At 48.0% G+C, this 14127-nt stretch overlaps 5 protein-coding genes across 5 annotated transcripts; 1 reads left to right on the top strand and 4 right to left on the bottom strand.

Annotated features, from left to right (window-relative positions):
* Positions 1-4417: 4417 nt before the first annotated feature.
* On the bottom strand, positions 4418-5832 carry BJ212DRAFT_1308645 (uncharacterized protein). Its single transcript, XM_041333896.1, has 5 exons — positions 5605-5832; positions 5561-5579; positions 5359-5513; positions 4732-5304; positions 4418-4667 (listed from the first exon to the last, which is right to left on the bottom strand). The coding sequence occupies exons 1-4, from the start codon at positions 5716-5718 to the stop codon at positions 4732-4734; spliced, it is 861 nt and encodes a 286-aa protein (XP_041199684.1). The 5' UTR covers positions 5719-5832; the 3' UTR covers positions 4418-4667.
* A 2162-nt stretch (positions 5833-7994) lies between these two features.
* On the top strand, positions 7995-8416 carry BJ212DRAFT_1256343 (DASH complex subunit Dad3-domain-containing protein; the record flags this gene model as incomplete). The annotated part of the gene is made up of 3 exons (XM_041329783.1): positions 7995-8111; positions 8172-8270; positions 8324-8416. 3 exons carry the CDS (start codon positions 7995-7997, stop codon positions 8414-8416), a joined length of 309 nt encoding a protein of 102 aa, XP_041199683.1.
* A 94-nt stretch (positions 8417-8510) lies between these two features.
* BJ212DRAFT_1256513 (WD40 repeat-like protein) lies at positions 8511-9957 on the bottom strand (the record flags this gene model as incomplete). Its single annotated transcript, XM_041329796.1, has 6 exons — positions 8511-9007; positions 9060-9187; positions 9238-9420; positions 9472-9692; positions 9752-9837; positions 9885-9957. The coding sequence occupies 6 exons, from the start codon at positions 9955-9957 to the stop codon at positions 8511-8513; spliced, it is 1188 nt and encodes a 395-aa protein (XP_041199682.1).
* A 556-nt stretch (positions 9958-10513) lies between these two features.
* BJ212DRAFT_1474049 (uncharacterized protein) lies at positions 10514-11194 on the bottom strand (the record flags this gene model as incomplete). The annotated part of the gene is made up of 2 exons (XM_041339036.1): positions 10514-10605; positions 10660-11194. 2 exons carry the CDS (start codon positions 11192-11194, stop codon positions 10514-10516), a joined length of 627 nt encoding a protein of 208 aa, XP_041199681.1.
* Positions 11195-12435: 1241 nt separating this feature from the next.
* On the bottom strand, positions 12436-14057 carry BJ212DRAFT_1308616 (uncharacterized protein). Its single transcript, XM_041333895.1, has 5 exons — positions 13723-14057; positions 13449-13668; positions 12989-13361; positions 12854-12928; positions 12436-12797 (listed from the first exon to the last, which is right to left on the bottom strand). Exons 1-5 carry the CDS (start codon positions 14039-14041, stop codon positions 12690-12692), a joined length of 1095 nt encoding a protein of 364 aa, XP_041199680.1. The 5' UTR covers positions 14042-14057; the 3' UTR covers positions 12436-12689.
* Between the last annotated feature and the right edge of the window lie 70 nt (positions 14058-14127).

Genomic DNA, 14127 nt, shown 5'->3' with positions numbered 1-14127 from the left:
CAGTCACAAGATACCAGAACCCACCTTGCTGGGCTTATCCCTTTTGATGACACCCCCATGCCGTTCCTTCAACCAAGTTTACGCCCCCTCCACACACCAACCAAGATGATATTATCTCTTCTCCTGAACAGGTCGAAGAGGGCTCTGAACTGCCCACCACGTGAATCAAAGCCAACGATCTGGAGTTCCTCACTCTCTTATTGGTCCCAATCACAGGTAGACATATTCTTTCACGCGTTATCGGTCTACTCTCGCTGGCGGCCGGACTTGATCGCAGGCCAAAGGTGAGGTCGAAGTTGTAGAGTTCAACCAGCGGTCGAGCGCACACATTGAAGATAATCGGTGTGAGGGCCTCCAGTCAGCAAGAGCACTTCTCAAAGCTCCTTGATCAGTACGAAATATTTATCCCCAGACAAAACGGAAATCCAAGCCAAAATATAGCCCCCCCCCCCTGCAGATGTGGGGGACGAACGAGCGAGCGCTGCACATTCTCCCGATACGGAAAGTTATGATATTGCACACTCGCCTCGTCGTGCAATATACACGCCTGCAAATGTTGCTTGCTCGCGCCTCGGTGTCGTGGACATTTTCTTCTCGGGTTGCGATGGACAGCTTCTATCGAAGCCCTGATTCACGCGATGGGATGGAGGGGTCGTTACTCTTGGATGAGACAAACGAGGAGTCTCTAGACGATGAGTTGATGGAGAACGAGATGTTGGATCAGGTTGATGTGGAAACTGGTAAGAAAGTTGAGGAGCAGCTATCAAGCCGAGGGAGAATAGATCTAAAGGGAGACGATGCAACTTGTGACGTGGTGATACTTGAGTGTGGATAATAAACTCCATTACATAAATAGCTACCTCGTCAATAATTTATAGTTGCTTGATACTTTGTTGATACAGATTGCCATTACAGATCAGCATATGTCGAGCATTGGCAAATGGCAATTGATTTGTGACTGATGCGACTACGAGTCATGGTCACAAAATGAGGGATGGGCGCTTTAACTGCATACAAGCTGTGAAGTAATCACGAGAATGTCACGGTGACTTGTGAACGTACTAGTTTGAACTTCCACAGTGTACTCGATTCTGAATTAACCTCGACGCTCCAAGTCGTCGTGTTTTGGTGTCAAAACGTCGAGGCCTGCTGTGAAAGATATCGTCGTAAGTGATGATTTGGACTTTGTTGGATAAAAGCTGACACGGCGGTAGAAAACGGAGGGACAATTCTTGGTCCAATCGAGACTGGGCATAGATGCGTATTCATAGTCGTCTACTCGTCAGACATAACCACGTTTGTGGCTGGTGGATATGACGGGCCCTCGACTCCTAGATCATGCAGTCAAAATCTGGGATTGAACTTGTTGGGTGTTTTGCTTGGCTTGGTCGGACTGGAAAAACTCTAAAATTTGTCTCCGGGTCAGCCGATCATGATCACTCGATTAGGACATGGAGTACTACAACTTGGAAACAGATCGCAGTAGACGACGCAGGTGTGCTCTAGGAGTGCGATGATTGCACCGCTAGAGATACCAGCGTTGTCTATGGCATTGCGATATATCCGAATGGCCGCATCCTCGCAAGTACATTATACGACACCATAGCACGATTATGGAACCTCGAAAACAGCCACTGCCATCGGTTCGCTTCTCCAACATCCACTCACAGTGTCCTGCATGTCCTTTCCGCCAGATGGAAAACGCACACACCTGGGATGTCACTGCGATATTAAATGATGAGCGTCCCTCATCAGTAGTTGACGTCCCTTATGCCAAGGGCAAACGCGCACGTTCCTCTCTTCTTTCTCCAATGTTCAATTCCGCCTGGCTTTATTTTCCTCTTTTCCCACGTTCGAACACTTCGTGTCACATAGAGAAACGCTTCAGCGAGAGGCAAGCAAAGGTCAATTCCGAAAAATACCTCATGCCCTCCCAAGAGCAATACCACACAGCAATCCAACGGCGTGCCTCAGGCCCAGTCATCTTCGCAAACACAGCCACAGGCTGCTCCCTCTACCACTCCCTCATCCATAACTTCGAGCACTGATGCTCATGCAACATTAAAATACGCCGGTTGCTTATGGCTCTTTGTCTGTCGCACATCTCCTGAGTATACCGACGGTCATCATTAATCTTTACGATGATCTATATGATGTTATCTCGTCCTTTGAGTACATACATTGGAGGCATAACGTCGCTTGTATATGTAAGTACTGGAAGCTCAGGTGAAGCCGCGGAACTAACTATTTCGTCCTTACATATGATAGATCTACGGCCTTGCGTTGGCCTGACTGTTCAGATCTGGACTTGTGGTCAACCACTTCCCCCTCCGTTGTCATGTGGCTAGCAAACTTCAGAATCATAAAATTTCAATTTATGAGTTATCGCGTGCGGTACCCGACCCCCACTTCAACTGGCAAACCATCAGAAAGCTCACAAACCAAAAATATATCCTGCTCAGACTCCAAAAGGTATACATGTTCGTAAGAAAATCCTCAAAGGATTTACTGGTACTTCGCACTGCCACATCTACTATTGGCAGTACGTGCTTTCTGGGGCTCCAGACAAATTCACTGACGTTGTATCCATAGCCACATATCGAAATCACAGATTACCGGGCGATTATAGCTAGACTCGCGACGTCCTGCCACTGCCATCCGATACATTAGACCATTGCCCAGGGCCAGCACTGACCCTATAGGGTCTTCAATATATTCATATATCACATAGTTCCGACTTGGAGCGCCACAGGGTCGTTATTTTCTCTCAAAGTCCTTTCCAGGACGAAACTGATTCATGAGGAATGACTGTCTTCATTCTCTCAAGGTCCGACTACAGTACTACGACTAATCAATTGGTCATGTATATTTCACTGGGCCTAGTCACATTTCTAACAACAGTCTTTCAGCTAGAATGACCCTACGATGCCGAGAGAATGCACACGTCTGGATGGTCCTGGATGAATGTTGTCATAGATGCCTTCTAGACTAGTTGGCCCTTGGCCTCATGCTCGAGTTTACATGTTGTTTCCAGCATGTTATCGAAACGCGCGGCCCCCTCGGTGCTGAGGCTGCCCGTTTTTATTTTGCTAACCTCTTTTTCGTCTTTGTGGAGGGAATTTTTCACCGGGGCCTCACTCAGGCCAGCAAAAAATCCTCGTTAAACTTGATGGGAAGCTGACAGTGGCAGATTTTGGACGTGCACGTCCAGCTGATGATGGCTGATTATTGGAACCCCGCCTCGTATGGCCCCTGAGGTCTTGTTCATATGACAACACATATGTGAACGAGAGGCATCGCATCATATGAAATGACCACGAAAGGATCACGAAGGATCACCCAGTACCTTTTTTTTCAATAGACCCTCTACATTGTCAACCGTTTTGTGGCAGGGGGAAAAACTCGAATTTTTAGGAGAATTGCCTCTGGCAGGTACAAGTAGCATACAAAGGCATCCGCGCGGACGCCTCCCTCGAATCGTTTCTTGGCCTTCAGCCGAGCATCATTTGGGTGTTAATACTTCCGTTCATTAACACTCATGGTTCGACGGCATCGGTTGGAATAAAATGCTGTTCGGCTGCTACTTGGTATATCTTTCTCGAGAAATTAGAATAGAAATGACTATATTATGTTTGACTAATGGAAATTCGGAACGTACTGTCTGGTAAGTCCCTTTAATTTCTGGAGTGCCTCCGCACATCCAAACGCAGTTAAGCTTAGAAGAAATGATTACATCGTATCAAAGTTTCTATACCATTTGTGTACCGCGAGCGAGAGTCCGAGTCGGACCATCTACTAGTACCCAAAAAAACAAGCACCGGGATGTCTCAAATGCCTGCCGTGTTTCGACTTTCGTTATCACTTATTCGCCGGATGATGACTCACCTGCATTGCATTACACAACCCTGATTGTCGCTGAATGGAAAGGCTCGAGTTAAAACACAGATCTGAGTCTAGCATGTGCATTGCGCAGCTTTGTGAAACCCATTCTGGGAAGGCTCGCCTTTGTTTGGTTCCGCTGTCAAACCGCTCTTCTCTCTTTCCCGATCAAGATCAATGGAGTTCAAGTGGGGTTAGTCACGTTCTTATCCTTCAGGGGACCGCTCGTCTTTTGTCTTCCGAGGATGCACAGGCGTGCCAGATCGTCCATTCTGATGTGGGGATGTTCGCTTCCGTTTACCCTATCACCTATTACACGTTTTACTTGCCTGCGTGAGATTGATGCTCACGAAGGTTTGGAGAACAATTGCGTGGAAGCTCCGAGTCGAGAAGCTATGTCTTAACTTTTTGTCTTGAATGCCTTCCCTTCTGGTATCTGACACAATTACAGAGGTCTGGTGCTATGTAGGATTTGATTAGCACAATTGTATGGAAGCTTTGGATTACGAGAAGCGGCTCTTTGTCTTGATTTTGTCATACACACATCCTGACACAATTAAATGTACTATGTCATAATCAGCACTGCGGATGCGAACGTAACTGCTGTGCCGTGGCGCAAAATACTTTAGGATAGCGCCGGTGCGGGGCGCCACGCAGTGAAATTCTCAAACTTAGTCAAAAAAATGGGGGTATCATGCATAATGGGGATGCGGTAAACAGATCAGAATGAATAAAGATAGACCAAAGAACATTGCCATGAGCAACAAACCATTATGAAATACAGTGAACTATTCGTAAAGATGTCAAATGCCTGTCATGCACCACACATCTGTAACTTGCCGCATAAGCGCGTCAAGGGCGAATTGCCCGTGTGCGGCCTCGTTCGAACTCTGCGATAGCATCTACATCCTCCGTGTATGAGCTAACCATTGAGAAATCATCGTCATCTGTCTCATCGTCATCGTCATCATCATCATCATCGAGTTCCAGCTCAATGTCAGAATCGTCATCATCTGTGGGCGGACGGGGTTCACAGCCGGGGCGGCTGTGTGCCGGAAGAAGCCAATTCCTGTACCACCGTCCCAGGAACACTTTGATGTCTGTGGGAAGTCCCAAGTACTCCACATTGCGCGCAATCCCCTCCCAGTGGACGACACCCCGATTTAGACAGTCTTCCATGAGTGCTGTCTGCCCAAAGTACATCCAGTGAAAAATGAGATGTATGGAAGATGGATCAGGCACCGGGAGAAAGAGAGTGGGGTGTGACGGCAGAGAAGGGAGAAGACAAGGAAGACGGCTTTCTGGGACATGCAGGGAAGAATGTCGGGGTTGAGTGGTGCTAGTGTGAATGAGATCATTGGGTGATGCACCGCTGAAGAGACCTCGTAGTAACGTCGAATGCGAAGAGAGGTAGTCCATATGCAACTACGAACGGAAAACAATAAGGACTATGCGTCTTTGATGAACAGCATGACTCACTCTTAATTTTATTCGAGGCACAGCATGGATAGTAGGTTCTGATCCCCGTCTTCCAGTGTCCACCTGAATCCTTGGTGAGGACTCTGGTGAAGAGTCTGACGAAGTGACTGGGGAATCATGTGCTAGACGTGGTCGATGATGCGGAACCGGTACGACTGCCGAAGAGATGAGAACGTTCCATAAATAAAACATTAAAACATACTTATGGTACAATCTGCGGTCTGTGGTCTATCCCAGTAGTGAGACTGCGAGACTCCTCAGCTGGTCGACTATATATTCATGAGGGACATCAGTGAGGGACGGAGGAGGGAAAGGTCTTGGTGCGAATGGACGTGATGAAGTTACGGGTGATGAATGCATGTGTGATGATGTTGGAAAAGGTCGGAGTAAATCAAGAGACGATGCCCTGTTTTAAGGGATCGGGCTATCCCATGACTATTGTTTACTAGGGGAGCATGCTGATATTGTTGCGTCCAAGGAGGGATATCCAAATAAGGCAACTTTGAGCCAGTTTTCGACCGTGAGAAACAATTAAAAATTCGGAAGTATCGGATGAAAATGTTTTTCGTGAACAGACATGATCGCGCAGGATCGCGTACTACGATCGCGTGCGCTTAAAACGTCAGCCCGCATGAACAAGAGCAGGTGTTTTACATCAAGCTAATACTCATTAGCAAATCTTCCAACTGGCGGGTAAACGAATTGGCGTCGCGTGCTGAGCAGCAAGCTACTCGCTTCTGAGGAGAGCAGTATTCCTCGAAGCTCAGGCCAGAGTTGTGATTTCGTTGCTTCTTTAGAACAAGGGTGAGTACATGATTGCTCCGAATTTATGACGACCGTACACGATTCGTCTAATCGCCCTCCTACCTCCTAGTTAGACTTTGAGAACTGTAAGCAATTATGGTAACCACACTTTTGACTTTATATTAACAGTGCGACTTATGTCCGAGTCGACGGCCTATCCTCCTGTCGAACTGGTAAGTTTTCGTGTCGGGTCTTATAAGCAAATTGATTGTGCCTTGACTACATGATGATGATAGTGTCATCCAGGCCTCAGGGGTTATCTCTTGTGCCGCACGGCCGCAAGAATAGCAGCGGGTATGCGGGCGGCAACTCAAGGTTTACTCGGCATCAATAGGTATGAAATCTCACCGCCGGAGGATGTTTTAGTCGTTCAAAAAGGAATTTTGGGAGTAAAACATATTCTCCAGTCACTCGGCCTGTGTCTTGAAACTCATCAATGTTTTGGAGATTATGTAACGACGAGGCCGCCTCATGTTTGGAATCAAGGTTTTCCGTCCTCCCTTCAGATCCTAAAACCACCTGAGTCCCGCTAATAATCGACAAGCTCGGCCCCATGGCATGGCAGCCAGGACAATCTGTAGGATCACAGGATCTTCGTGTGGTACCCCTACCGTCACACAGACACAACGTGATGAGCTTGATCAAACTATACGCAATGCAGTTCACCCTAGTATCCAGACAATTTGAAATTCGGATCAGAATTCGAGTCTCTTAAAGGATTATGCCAGGGTCCTCTTTTCTGCTCTAATTGAGAGCAGAGGTGTACTCGAAAGCGGTGACTTTAAAAAATGTGCTTGATGGCAACATGTTCTCGTTCAAGACACCGCTCAACACTGTACAACAACATCCTCAGCTACAGAAGATAATCCACAACGCCTGCAAGACAAGCATTTTTTCCTGCATTTGTGACACAGGTAAGTGTTTGAGTCAGCTATATAGTAGATGCGCCTCCACTTGACGGTTACTGGCGATGCAGAAATGCTGCATACGTGGCCCAAGTTGACTCGAGGTCAGCAGTTTGCAGAGGCTTTTATCCTGTGGCATCCCCAGTTTTATCTCACGTCAATAGTCAAGGACAAGGACGAACTCCTTTACGATCCATCCGTCAGTCCTTACATTAATTGGGGAAGCGGTGGACGGCTTTTACGAGTACCACAACATCCCAATGTCACACAAAATAGAATGAATCAGGATACCTGCGCCCCAGCAAGTAGTGCTCTCAGTAGATTTAGAACCTTGAGCAAATTTCATAGATCGAAGAACTGCAGGAAGTGATCATACTGTGGTCACATCGCTAGAACTTGCGTTCTCCTCCACTAGTCTCGTCATCAGGTTTGAGTTTTATTTCATTACAAAACACCATTCACAGCACAGTACTTGCTGCCCTTCATCGTCCGCGTTACAAGGAATTATTCCTCGATGGCTTGCGGGGCGGCTTCCTATCAATGTCTTCAACGTTTGACTGGCTTAGTAACTCGGCATGCAGCGAGTATACGAGCTCAGCGAATCAAAAAATAAAGAGACATTAATTTGCACGTTAACGAACTGGAAAACTGTGCGTCGGGGTCATGTATTATATTACCCACTGGTGGCAAGTCAGCACAGGAGTTGTTTGGAAAACATACTCGTTTATGGTATCACGCGGTATCAATTCGGAGGCAATGATCTTGTTTCCCCGCCGGCAGAGAGTCCAAAAAGGAACTTGACCGCTGCACCGCACAAACAAGCACCGAGACAAACGCGAGCTTGAAGATTTAGTTGTGAGCGGGTCTCGCAAGGTCTAGCATCTGGTAATACGGAGTTCCGACCAATCTTTTGTGGGTTTCACAATCATGTCTGGGACCGTGGGCATATTCGATGCGAACCCGTACGAATCGCACGCTAGTCTGACCGTGCTAGAGGCGAATGTTTTATGGGAGTACGCCAAATTATCGCAACACGTCAAAGATGTGGGTCTCATACTGTCGCATATTCGAGTGAAATGAGCATGATCCTGATCTGTGTGGCAGTTGACCGTCACTACGAGACGGCTATCCGAGGGACCAGATGAGAATCTTATTGCGCGTTTAAGAGTATTGGAGAGAAAAATGGGCTTGGTGTTGACATTGGTGTGCTGATACCTCTTCACTTCTACAATCTCAGGCTGATCTAGATGGTACAGTTCAAAGCATCAGTCTGGGGCGTTATCAATGAGCAGCCAGTCCAAGAGATTGAGGGTGGATACGAGCACGCGACGGCTGATCCACGAAGATGATACTCATCCAGAGAATAGAAACTCGATTCGTGCACGCCACTATATACCACACCATTCACTGTGCGATTAATTGTACAACAATTTATACATGGCTTCAAACCCTCAAGCCGCCCATCTTTCCAGTAAGGGCCGATACAGCATTGACATCCCAAATGACAAGCTTTCCATCCACTCCAGTAGTGCTCACCATACTAACGACCCCCTCACTGTTATACACATACGGCCTGACGCTGGTGATCGTGTTCTGATGCACAGTGAGCAGTTCCGTGTCAGAAGCAGCATCTCCTCCAGTATGTCCACGCGTATCTGCGTTCCTGAACGTGTTGAATGCTGCACTGTTCAACCTCCCAACAGTCCCAGTCCTTGCACCAGGAGCCTTGGATGCAGTGGAAGCGGTGGTGTCATCTAAAGTGCCGACAAGGGCCCAACCCTGCTCCGAGCCGGAGAAAACAACAGGCTGACAATCGTGGCCAGCCGCAACCAGAGCATCTTCGGAAGTCCAGGTCAAAGTCACGTATGGCAAAGAACTAATGCGAATATTGTAAACCATGGGACCACCAGGGTAAACGATGCTGATAGAGCTATCATGACCTGTGAAAATTATGGGTCTTCCCGCTGGCAATGCGAATATGCTGTGACTTACTGGCAAAAGCTAGGACATCTCCTGAAGGAGAAAATCCGACTGCATGAACCCATCCGCCTGCAGGGCTGCTGTATTCTCCGCAGATGGTGTTGAAAGGAAGCTTCTCGCCCCAGATGGTAGGCGAGGGCCTACAAATCAAAGGTAAGCAATATGACTGGAATCCACAACCTGCCATTACCTCTTGTCAACGTCTTTGATGTAAGCGGAGAACACGCGTGCCTTCATATCGGCGCTCCCTGCAGCGAGCAAGACGTTGTTCGGATGCCAGTCGACAGACAGGACAGTCGATCTGATTGGTTTCTTGAGCTGCCTCGCCACCCACCAATTGTTCTCGGGATCAAATGAACAAATAGCAATCGCCCTGTATATATTTGATGAAATGACATCATCTCGAAAGGAAGAGAATACGTACCTTGCACCACTGGCGACTGCAAATTTGTCTTCATTGGGGCTCCAACGGACAAAGGTAGCGGCTCTGTTGATACGAAGAAGTACCAAGGTAGGCTTCCACACCAACTTTCCAGTAAGCGGATCGGGAGAGAGAGACCAGACGTATGCATTGCGATCTTGTGAGGCGGTGACGATGCGGTTAGAGTTCGGGGCCCAATCGATAGAGGTGATAAGTTTATCGTGCTAAATAATTAGTAGTCAATGCGTTGACGGACTAGTAATGTGTACCGATCATCACACACCTCAGAGAGCGTCTCGGATAAAATCCACTCCTTGCCCTGCTTTGAATAAACCTGAACGTTGTTGTCGTTCAAGCTTATAGCAACCTCTGTGTTGAAGGTTAGCATTCAAAGGAGATATCGAAGTAGGACGCACGGCTGCGGTCTGCGTTGAATGCGTGGCACGTCACTGGAGTTTTGGCGATTGAATATACTTCTGGCGCAGACATGGTGTCGTAACTAGTTTAGATAGAATTGACAGCGGTTTAAGCGCAGAGGACGAGCAGTCTACTCTGCAGATGGAGTCAGAGGAGAAGAAGGGTTGAGTAGCTCGATACGGGCACGTGATAGGATGAGAAGGGGGTCGACTTTCAATATTGCTTTGCGGTACGGTCTAAAACAGTCACTTGGTTAACCAAGCACTCGTAACACAATAATTCTACAATGTCTAGGCAATGCGCATGCTCATTATGCTGTCGTTTTGTTGAATACTATCTTCCATACGCTAAATTGACATATGATTAGATTGGTTATGCATCTACATTCATGTCCCAATCAACACAAGGCACGTCGAGCGTCGAATTTGGGAATGGGAAGCATGGCTGCGATTGCATCAGGGGCAGAGATCCATCCGGAATACCTTGAAGACAAAGGCGCTTCTGCCTTGTTTGTATCGTGTCATCATCATCCACCACCTTCCTGCTAGCCTCCCACGTCGAGATCCCTCAGCTGGGTTTACAGATGGTACTGGCGGCATTGGTGCCTGGTAAGACTGAGTGGGGCTTGTCAGAGAGGGTAGGAGGGGGTAAGTGCACTGTCAGGCAGTTGGGACGCATGCTCTTGCGTGGGTGAAGCGGGAGGTGCAGCAGCGGCCTGCACTGGAGGATCATAATCAGACGCTACACTAATAGCCCGATGGCCCGGATACTCACCATAATGTTGCTGAGCGGGGTTGTGACCGCACATCGACAATGGATATATGGTGCTCTGAGGGACGTAGGGGGCAGGACTCACAGGAGGAGGAACATCAACATTCACTACCTGAGCCTGCATACCTAGAGGTTCATATCCAGCACCGAACTTCACATTCACCATTCCGTACATGACATTAGACGGCCCAGGCTCAGCCAGGTTCGGCAATGCATACACGCCTGGAGGGTACGCCTTTCGGTCTTCTTGATTTTGAAGGTAGGATTGCACCCGCTGAAACGCTTCTTGTTGAAGCGCTCTCGATGCCTTCAAACGGCCCCTCTGCTTGCGCAGATCCCTCCTAGGACGCAAGGCCTCCTCCTGCTCAGCAGGAGTACCAAAAGTAAGGGTCCCGTATTGGGACGCAGGGCCTTGAAGTGTATTTGTCGAGCTCGACGCGGCGAAGGTGCCATTCGGAACAAAAGGTGTGCTACCCGTGGAAGACAAAATGGAGGAACTCAAGGTGAGTAGACCAAACCGAGCTGCATCGTTGTTCATTTTGACGGATGGAAGATACTTCGGTGGCTGTAGACCCTAGCGCGCGTGGTTGGACTTAGTAAGTGGCAAAATTGTATAACAGTAGCTCGCAGCGCACAAGTTAGATAGCAAAGACTGGTATGTGAAAGAGAGTAGTGAAGAATAGCGAACAGACACAAGTGCTGGTATTTAAATCGTTGAGCTACCGCTTCAAGCAACAAGCAAATAAAGCGAATGATGCATACCTTTCCTTTTCATGCTGTGGACCACAACTTGTTACCCTGGCAAAGCAGGTCATACAAAGGGGTCGCAGATTCTGCCAACAGACAATAGCACGACATGGAGTCCACCCGGACTATGGGGAAACTCAAGTAGTTAGATTATCGATCCTCCAAAACTCAGGAACTTCCTAGAAGAAAGTAAAAAGTCATTTCTCAACAACATTGAACGCGACGTGCTGCATCAAAACTTGAGTAGTAATTTCATCTTTGGTTGTCCATGGTTGTGGAGTTTTCTTCGTACAGACTTGTCGTTTCCCCAGATGCTGCTAGCAGCCATTGCCATCGATCATCGTTACTCGAACATTTGATCAACAAAATCTATCAACACAAACACATCAGATAGGAGATTGCGTGATTATTGATACAAATACAAGATATCCCACCAAGCCCAGTGTGGGAAGGACGCATCGTGTCTCCGATCGCTAGGAATGGTCCACGCGGAATGCGACCCCAACACCTTAATATCCGATACCTCTCTTCTCTGTCACAGAATAGTTGATCGTCGTGCGTTAGTAACGTTGGGTGCCCATCTCAAAGACGAGTCATTGGAGGTCTTCAAGCTGGATGTTGAGCCGGGGTGGATAGGGCCTTTGTCTTCACCGAGTTTGCCTGAGAGGGGGATGAGTGAATGAGTCGTTGGAAAGAGACTGTTGGAAAAATTGACCTAGTGCGTGCCACTGGCGACATCACAATGGGTGGGAATTCAAAGCATCAGCAGTCAAAATGTGGCCCAGTGGGTACTGACGGATGGATCCATCTATATGGGCGTTACACGTACATACCTGCATGCTGACTGTTAACGTTCATCACCGTGTTAGTTAGAACTTAGAAGGCAAGTCACATTGTCAGATGAACAAATTCCCATGTTTGTTGTAACCTAGATTCGCGGACCTCCAATATTATCGGCCGACAGGATCGCGGTCCATCGCGGCGGGCCAAGTCAAGGCCAAGTAGGTTCAAACACAGCCTTACGCAACAGCCTTATCCAAAAAGTGGTACAATCATGTCAGTGTCTAAGATACATAGTGCGTGTCCGTGTATGTAAAGTGTTCTATGCAAGAAAATTGGTGGAATCGTATACCCTAAAGTGGTCCAAAACAACTCAGCGGCAGGCATCTGAGTCAATTATAAGATAGCCGCACGCCACCATACAGCCTAGACCTCAACGTCAACTGGGAATTCGTGACAGGCGGTATGCTGGCAGGTGCGGCATGCCGAACGACACGGAACAGAATTCAGGTGCTAGGTCCGGCGCTAGGCTGTTCCTCGTCCTGTTTGGTGCGTACTTGTTTTGCCCATCGTAAGCCACAGGCATTGCAAAGGGTTTTTGGCCCTTGGGGGCCCTGAGAAGATATCGGCCCAAGTCAACTACAGAGGATGAAATATACAAGCGACAGACCTTGCGCCATTCTGGGGAATCCGTACGCCCGCATGTAACGCAAACGTACTGCTCAGCGGCGTGCATCTTGCGGATCTGGGTCGCCGATAAGAACACATGTTTAGCCGAATAGACCCGTTCGATAGCGACACACACCTTTTTCCTTCGGGCAGCATCATCGCCATAATTATCTTCTGTTGGCTGTTGCGCTTGTTGACCGGTGAGAATGTAGCTACCGTATGTGAGCATGTTGGAAGGATCAGTAAAGCCTCGTGGTTGATGATGGTTTGTTTGTGTTACCAAATCATCATATGAGGTGCTGGTTTGATGGGTGGCATAACACGTGGGGGGCAAGTCGGTAACAGGGCGGTGGGTCCCCGTCGAACGAGAACTGGAAGGCGTAGAATACATGGAAGTCATCGGTTGACCAGTATGGGCAATAGAAGGTGGGGGCATTCGGACCCTGAGGTCTGCGAGGCGCTGTTGCAACCGTTCATTTTCAATCTTGAGCTCGAGGAATGTGTTTAACCTAGTTGGTGCAAGCAAGTTCCATCGGACAGAACCGAGTGAGAAACCGCGCCAAAATTAACTTATGTATTCATGCTTATGCACTTACATTGCTGTGTTCCGACTCGGATATGGTTTTGCCACTGCGAAAAAGCAGCGCGCGTATTGTTCATCATCAATGTAGTGTGGGTAACCCTTGACTTCGAAGAGAACCTCTTTGGCAGGAGAGGGATACTCGTTTTGATGCTTGAACCGAACATAGGACAACATTTCCACGCGCGAGCGTAGTGAATGCTCAAACGACGCACGGAAGGCATGCTTATCTTCGCCTGAAAAATGAATGACAAATGAGCCCACGCGGGTGACACAGCAAAGATGCTTACCATTGACCAAGTCGACGAGATCCTTGTCGATGAGTTCTGTATCTCGCCAACCCAGTAATTCTGAGACGGCCCTTGAGCAAAATAAGACCTTGCACTCGTTGGAGAGCACAAAAATAATCGCCTCTGACAATTCGTGTATCAGAAGATCTGCCCAGCGTTTCCGCTTGGTGAATTCAAAGGTAGATGGCATGGAATTGGAAGTGGACGGTATGGAATTGGGAGTGGAATTGCCAGAGACATTGGGTGACAACGAGGGTGCGGAATCTTGGGATCTAGACAAGGAGGCAGGCCTATTGGTGCCATTCGAGGGTTGAGACATGATTGAGGTAGGGTAAAAAGCCAGGAATTTGAAAGTCTAAATACCCAATACGTATGATGTCATGAGCATAACCGATACCGCCGGTT

The sequence above is a fragment of the Suillus subaureus genome (genome assembly GCF_016647635.1).
Source record: "Suillus subaureus strain MN1 chromosome Unknown BJ212scaffold_1, whole genome shotgun sequence".
NCBI lineage: Eukaryota > Fungi > Basidiomycota > Agaricomycetes > Boletales > Suillaceae > Suillus > Suillus subaureus.
This window is presented reverse-complemented; position numbering and strand designations above follow the sequence as displayed.

Bases quoted from the DNA above. Each gene is read 5' to 3' on its own strand.
- BJ212DRAFT_1308645 (XM_041333896.1), bottom strand. From the start codon at position 5,718: ATGCATTCATCACCCGTAACTTCATCACGTCCATTCGCACCAAGACCT. The intron at 5,305-5,358 runs GTGAGTCATGCT...TTCCGTTCGTAG, and splicing joins TGCCTCGAATAAAATTAAGA to TTGCATATGGACTACCTCTC.
- BJ212DRAFT_1308616 (XM_041333895.1), bottom strand. From the start codon at position 14,041: ATGTCTCAACCCTCGAATGGCACCAATAGGCCTGCCTCCTTGTCTAGA. The intron at 13,669-13,722 runs GTAAGCATCTTT...TTCATTTTTCAG, and splicing joins TCTCGTCGACTTGGTCAATG to GCGAAGATAAGCATGCCTTC. The intron at 12,798-12,853 runs GTCTGTCGCTTG...ATATCTTCTCAG, and splicing joins ATTCCCCAGAATGGCGCAAG to GGCCCCCAAGGGCCAAAAAC.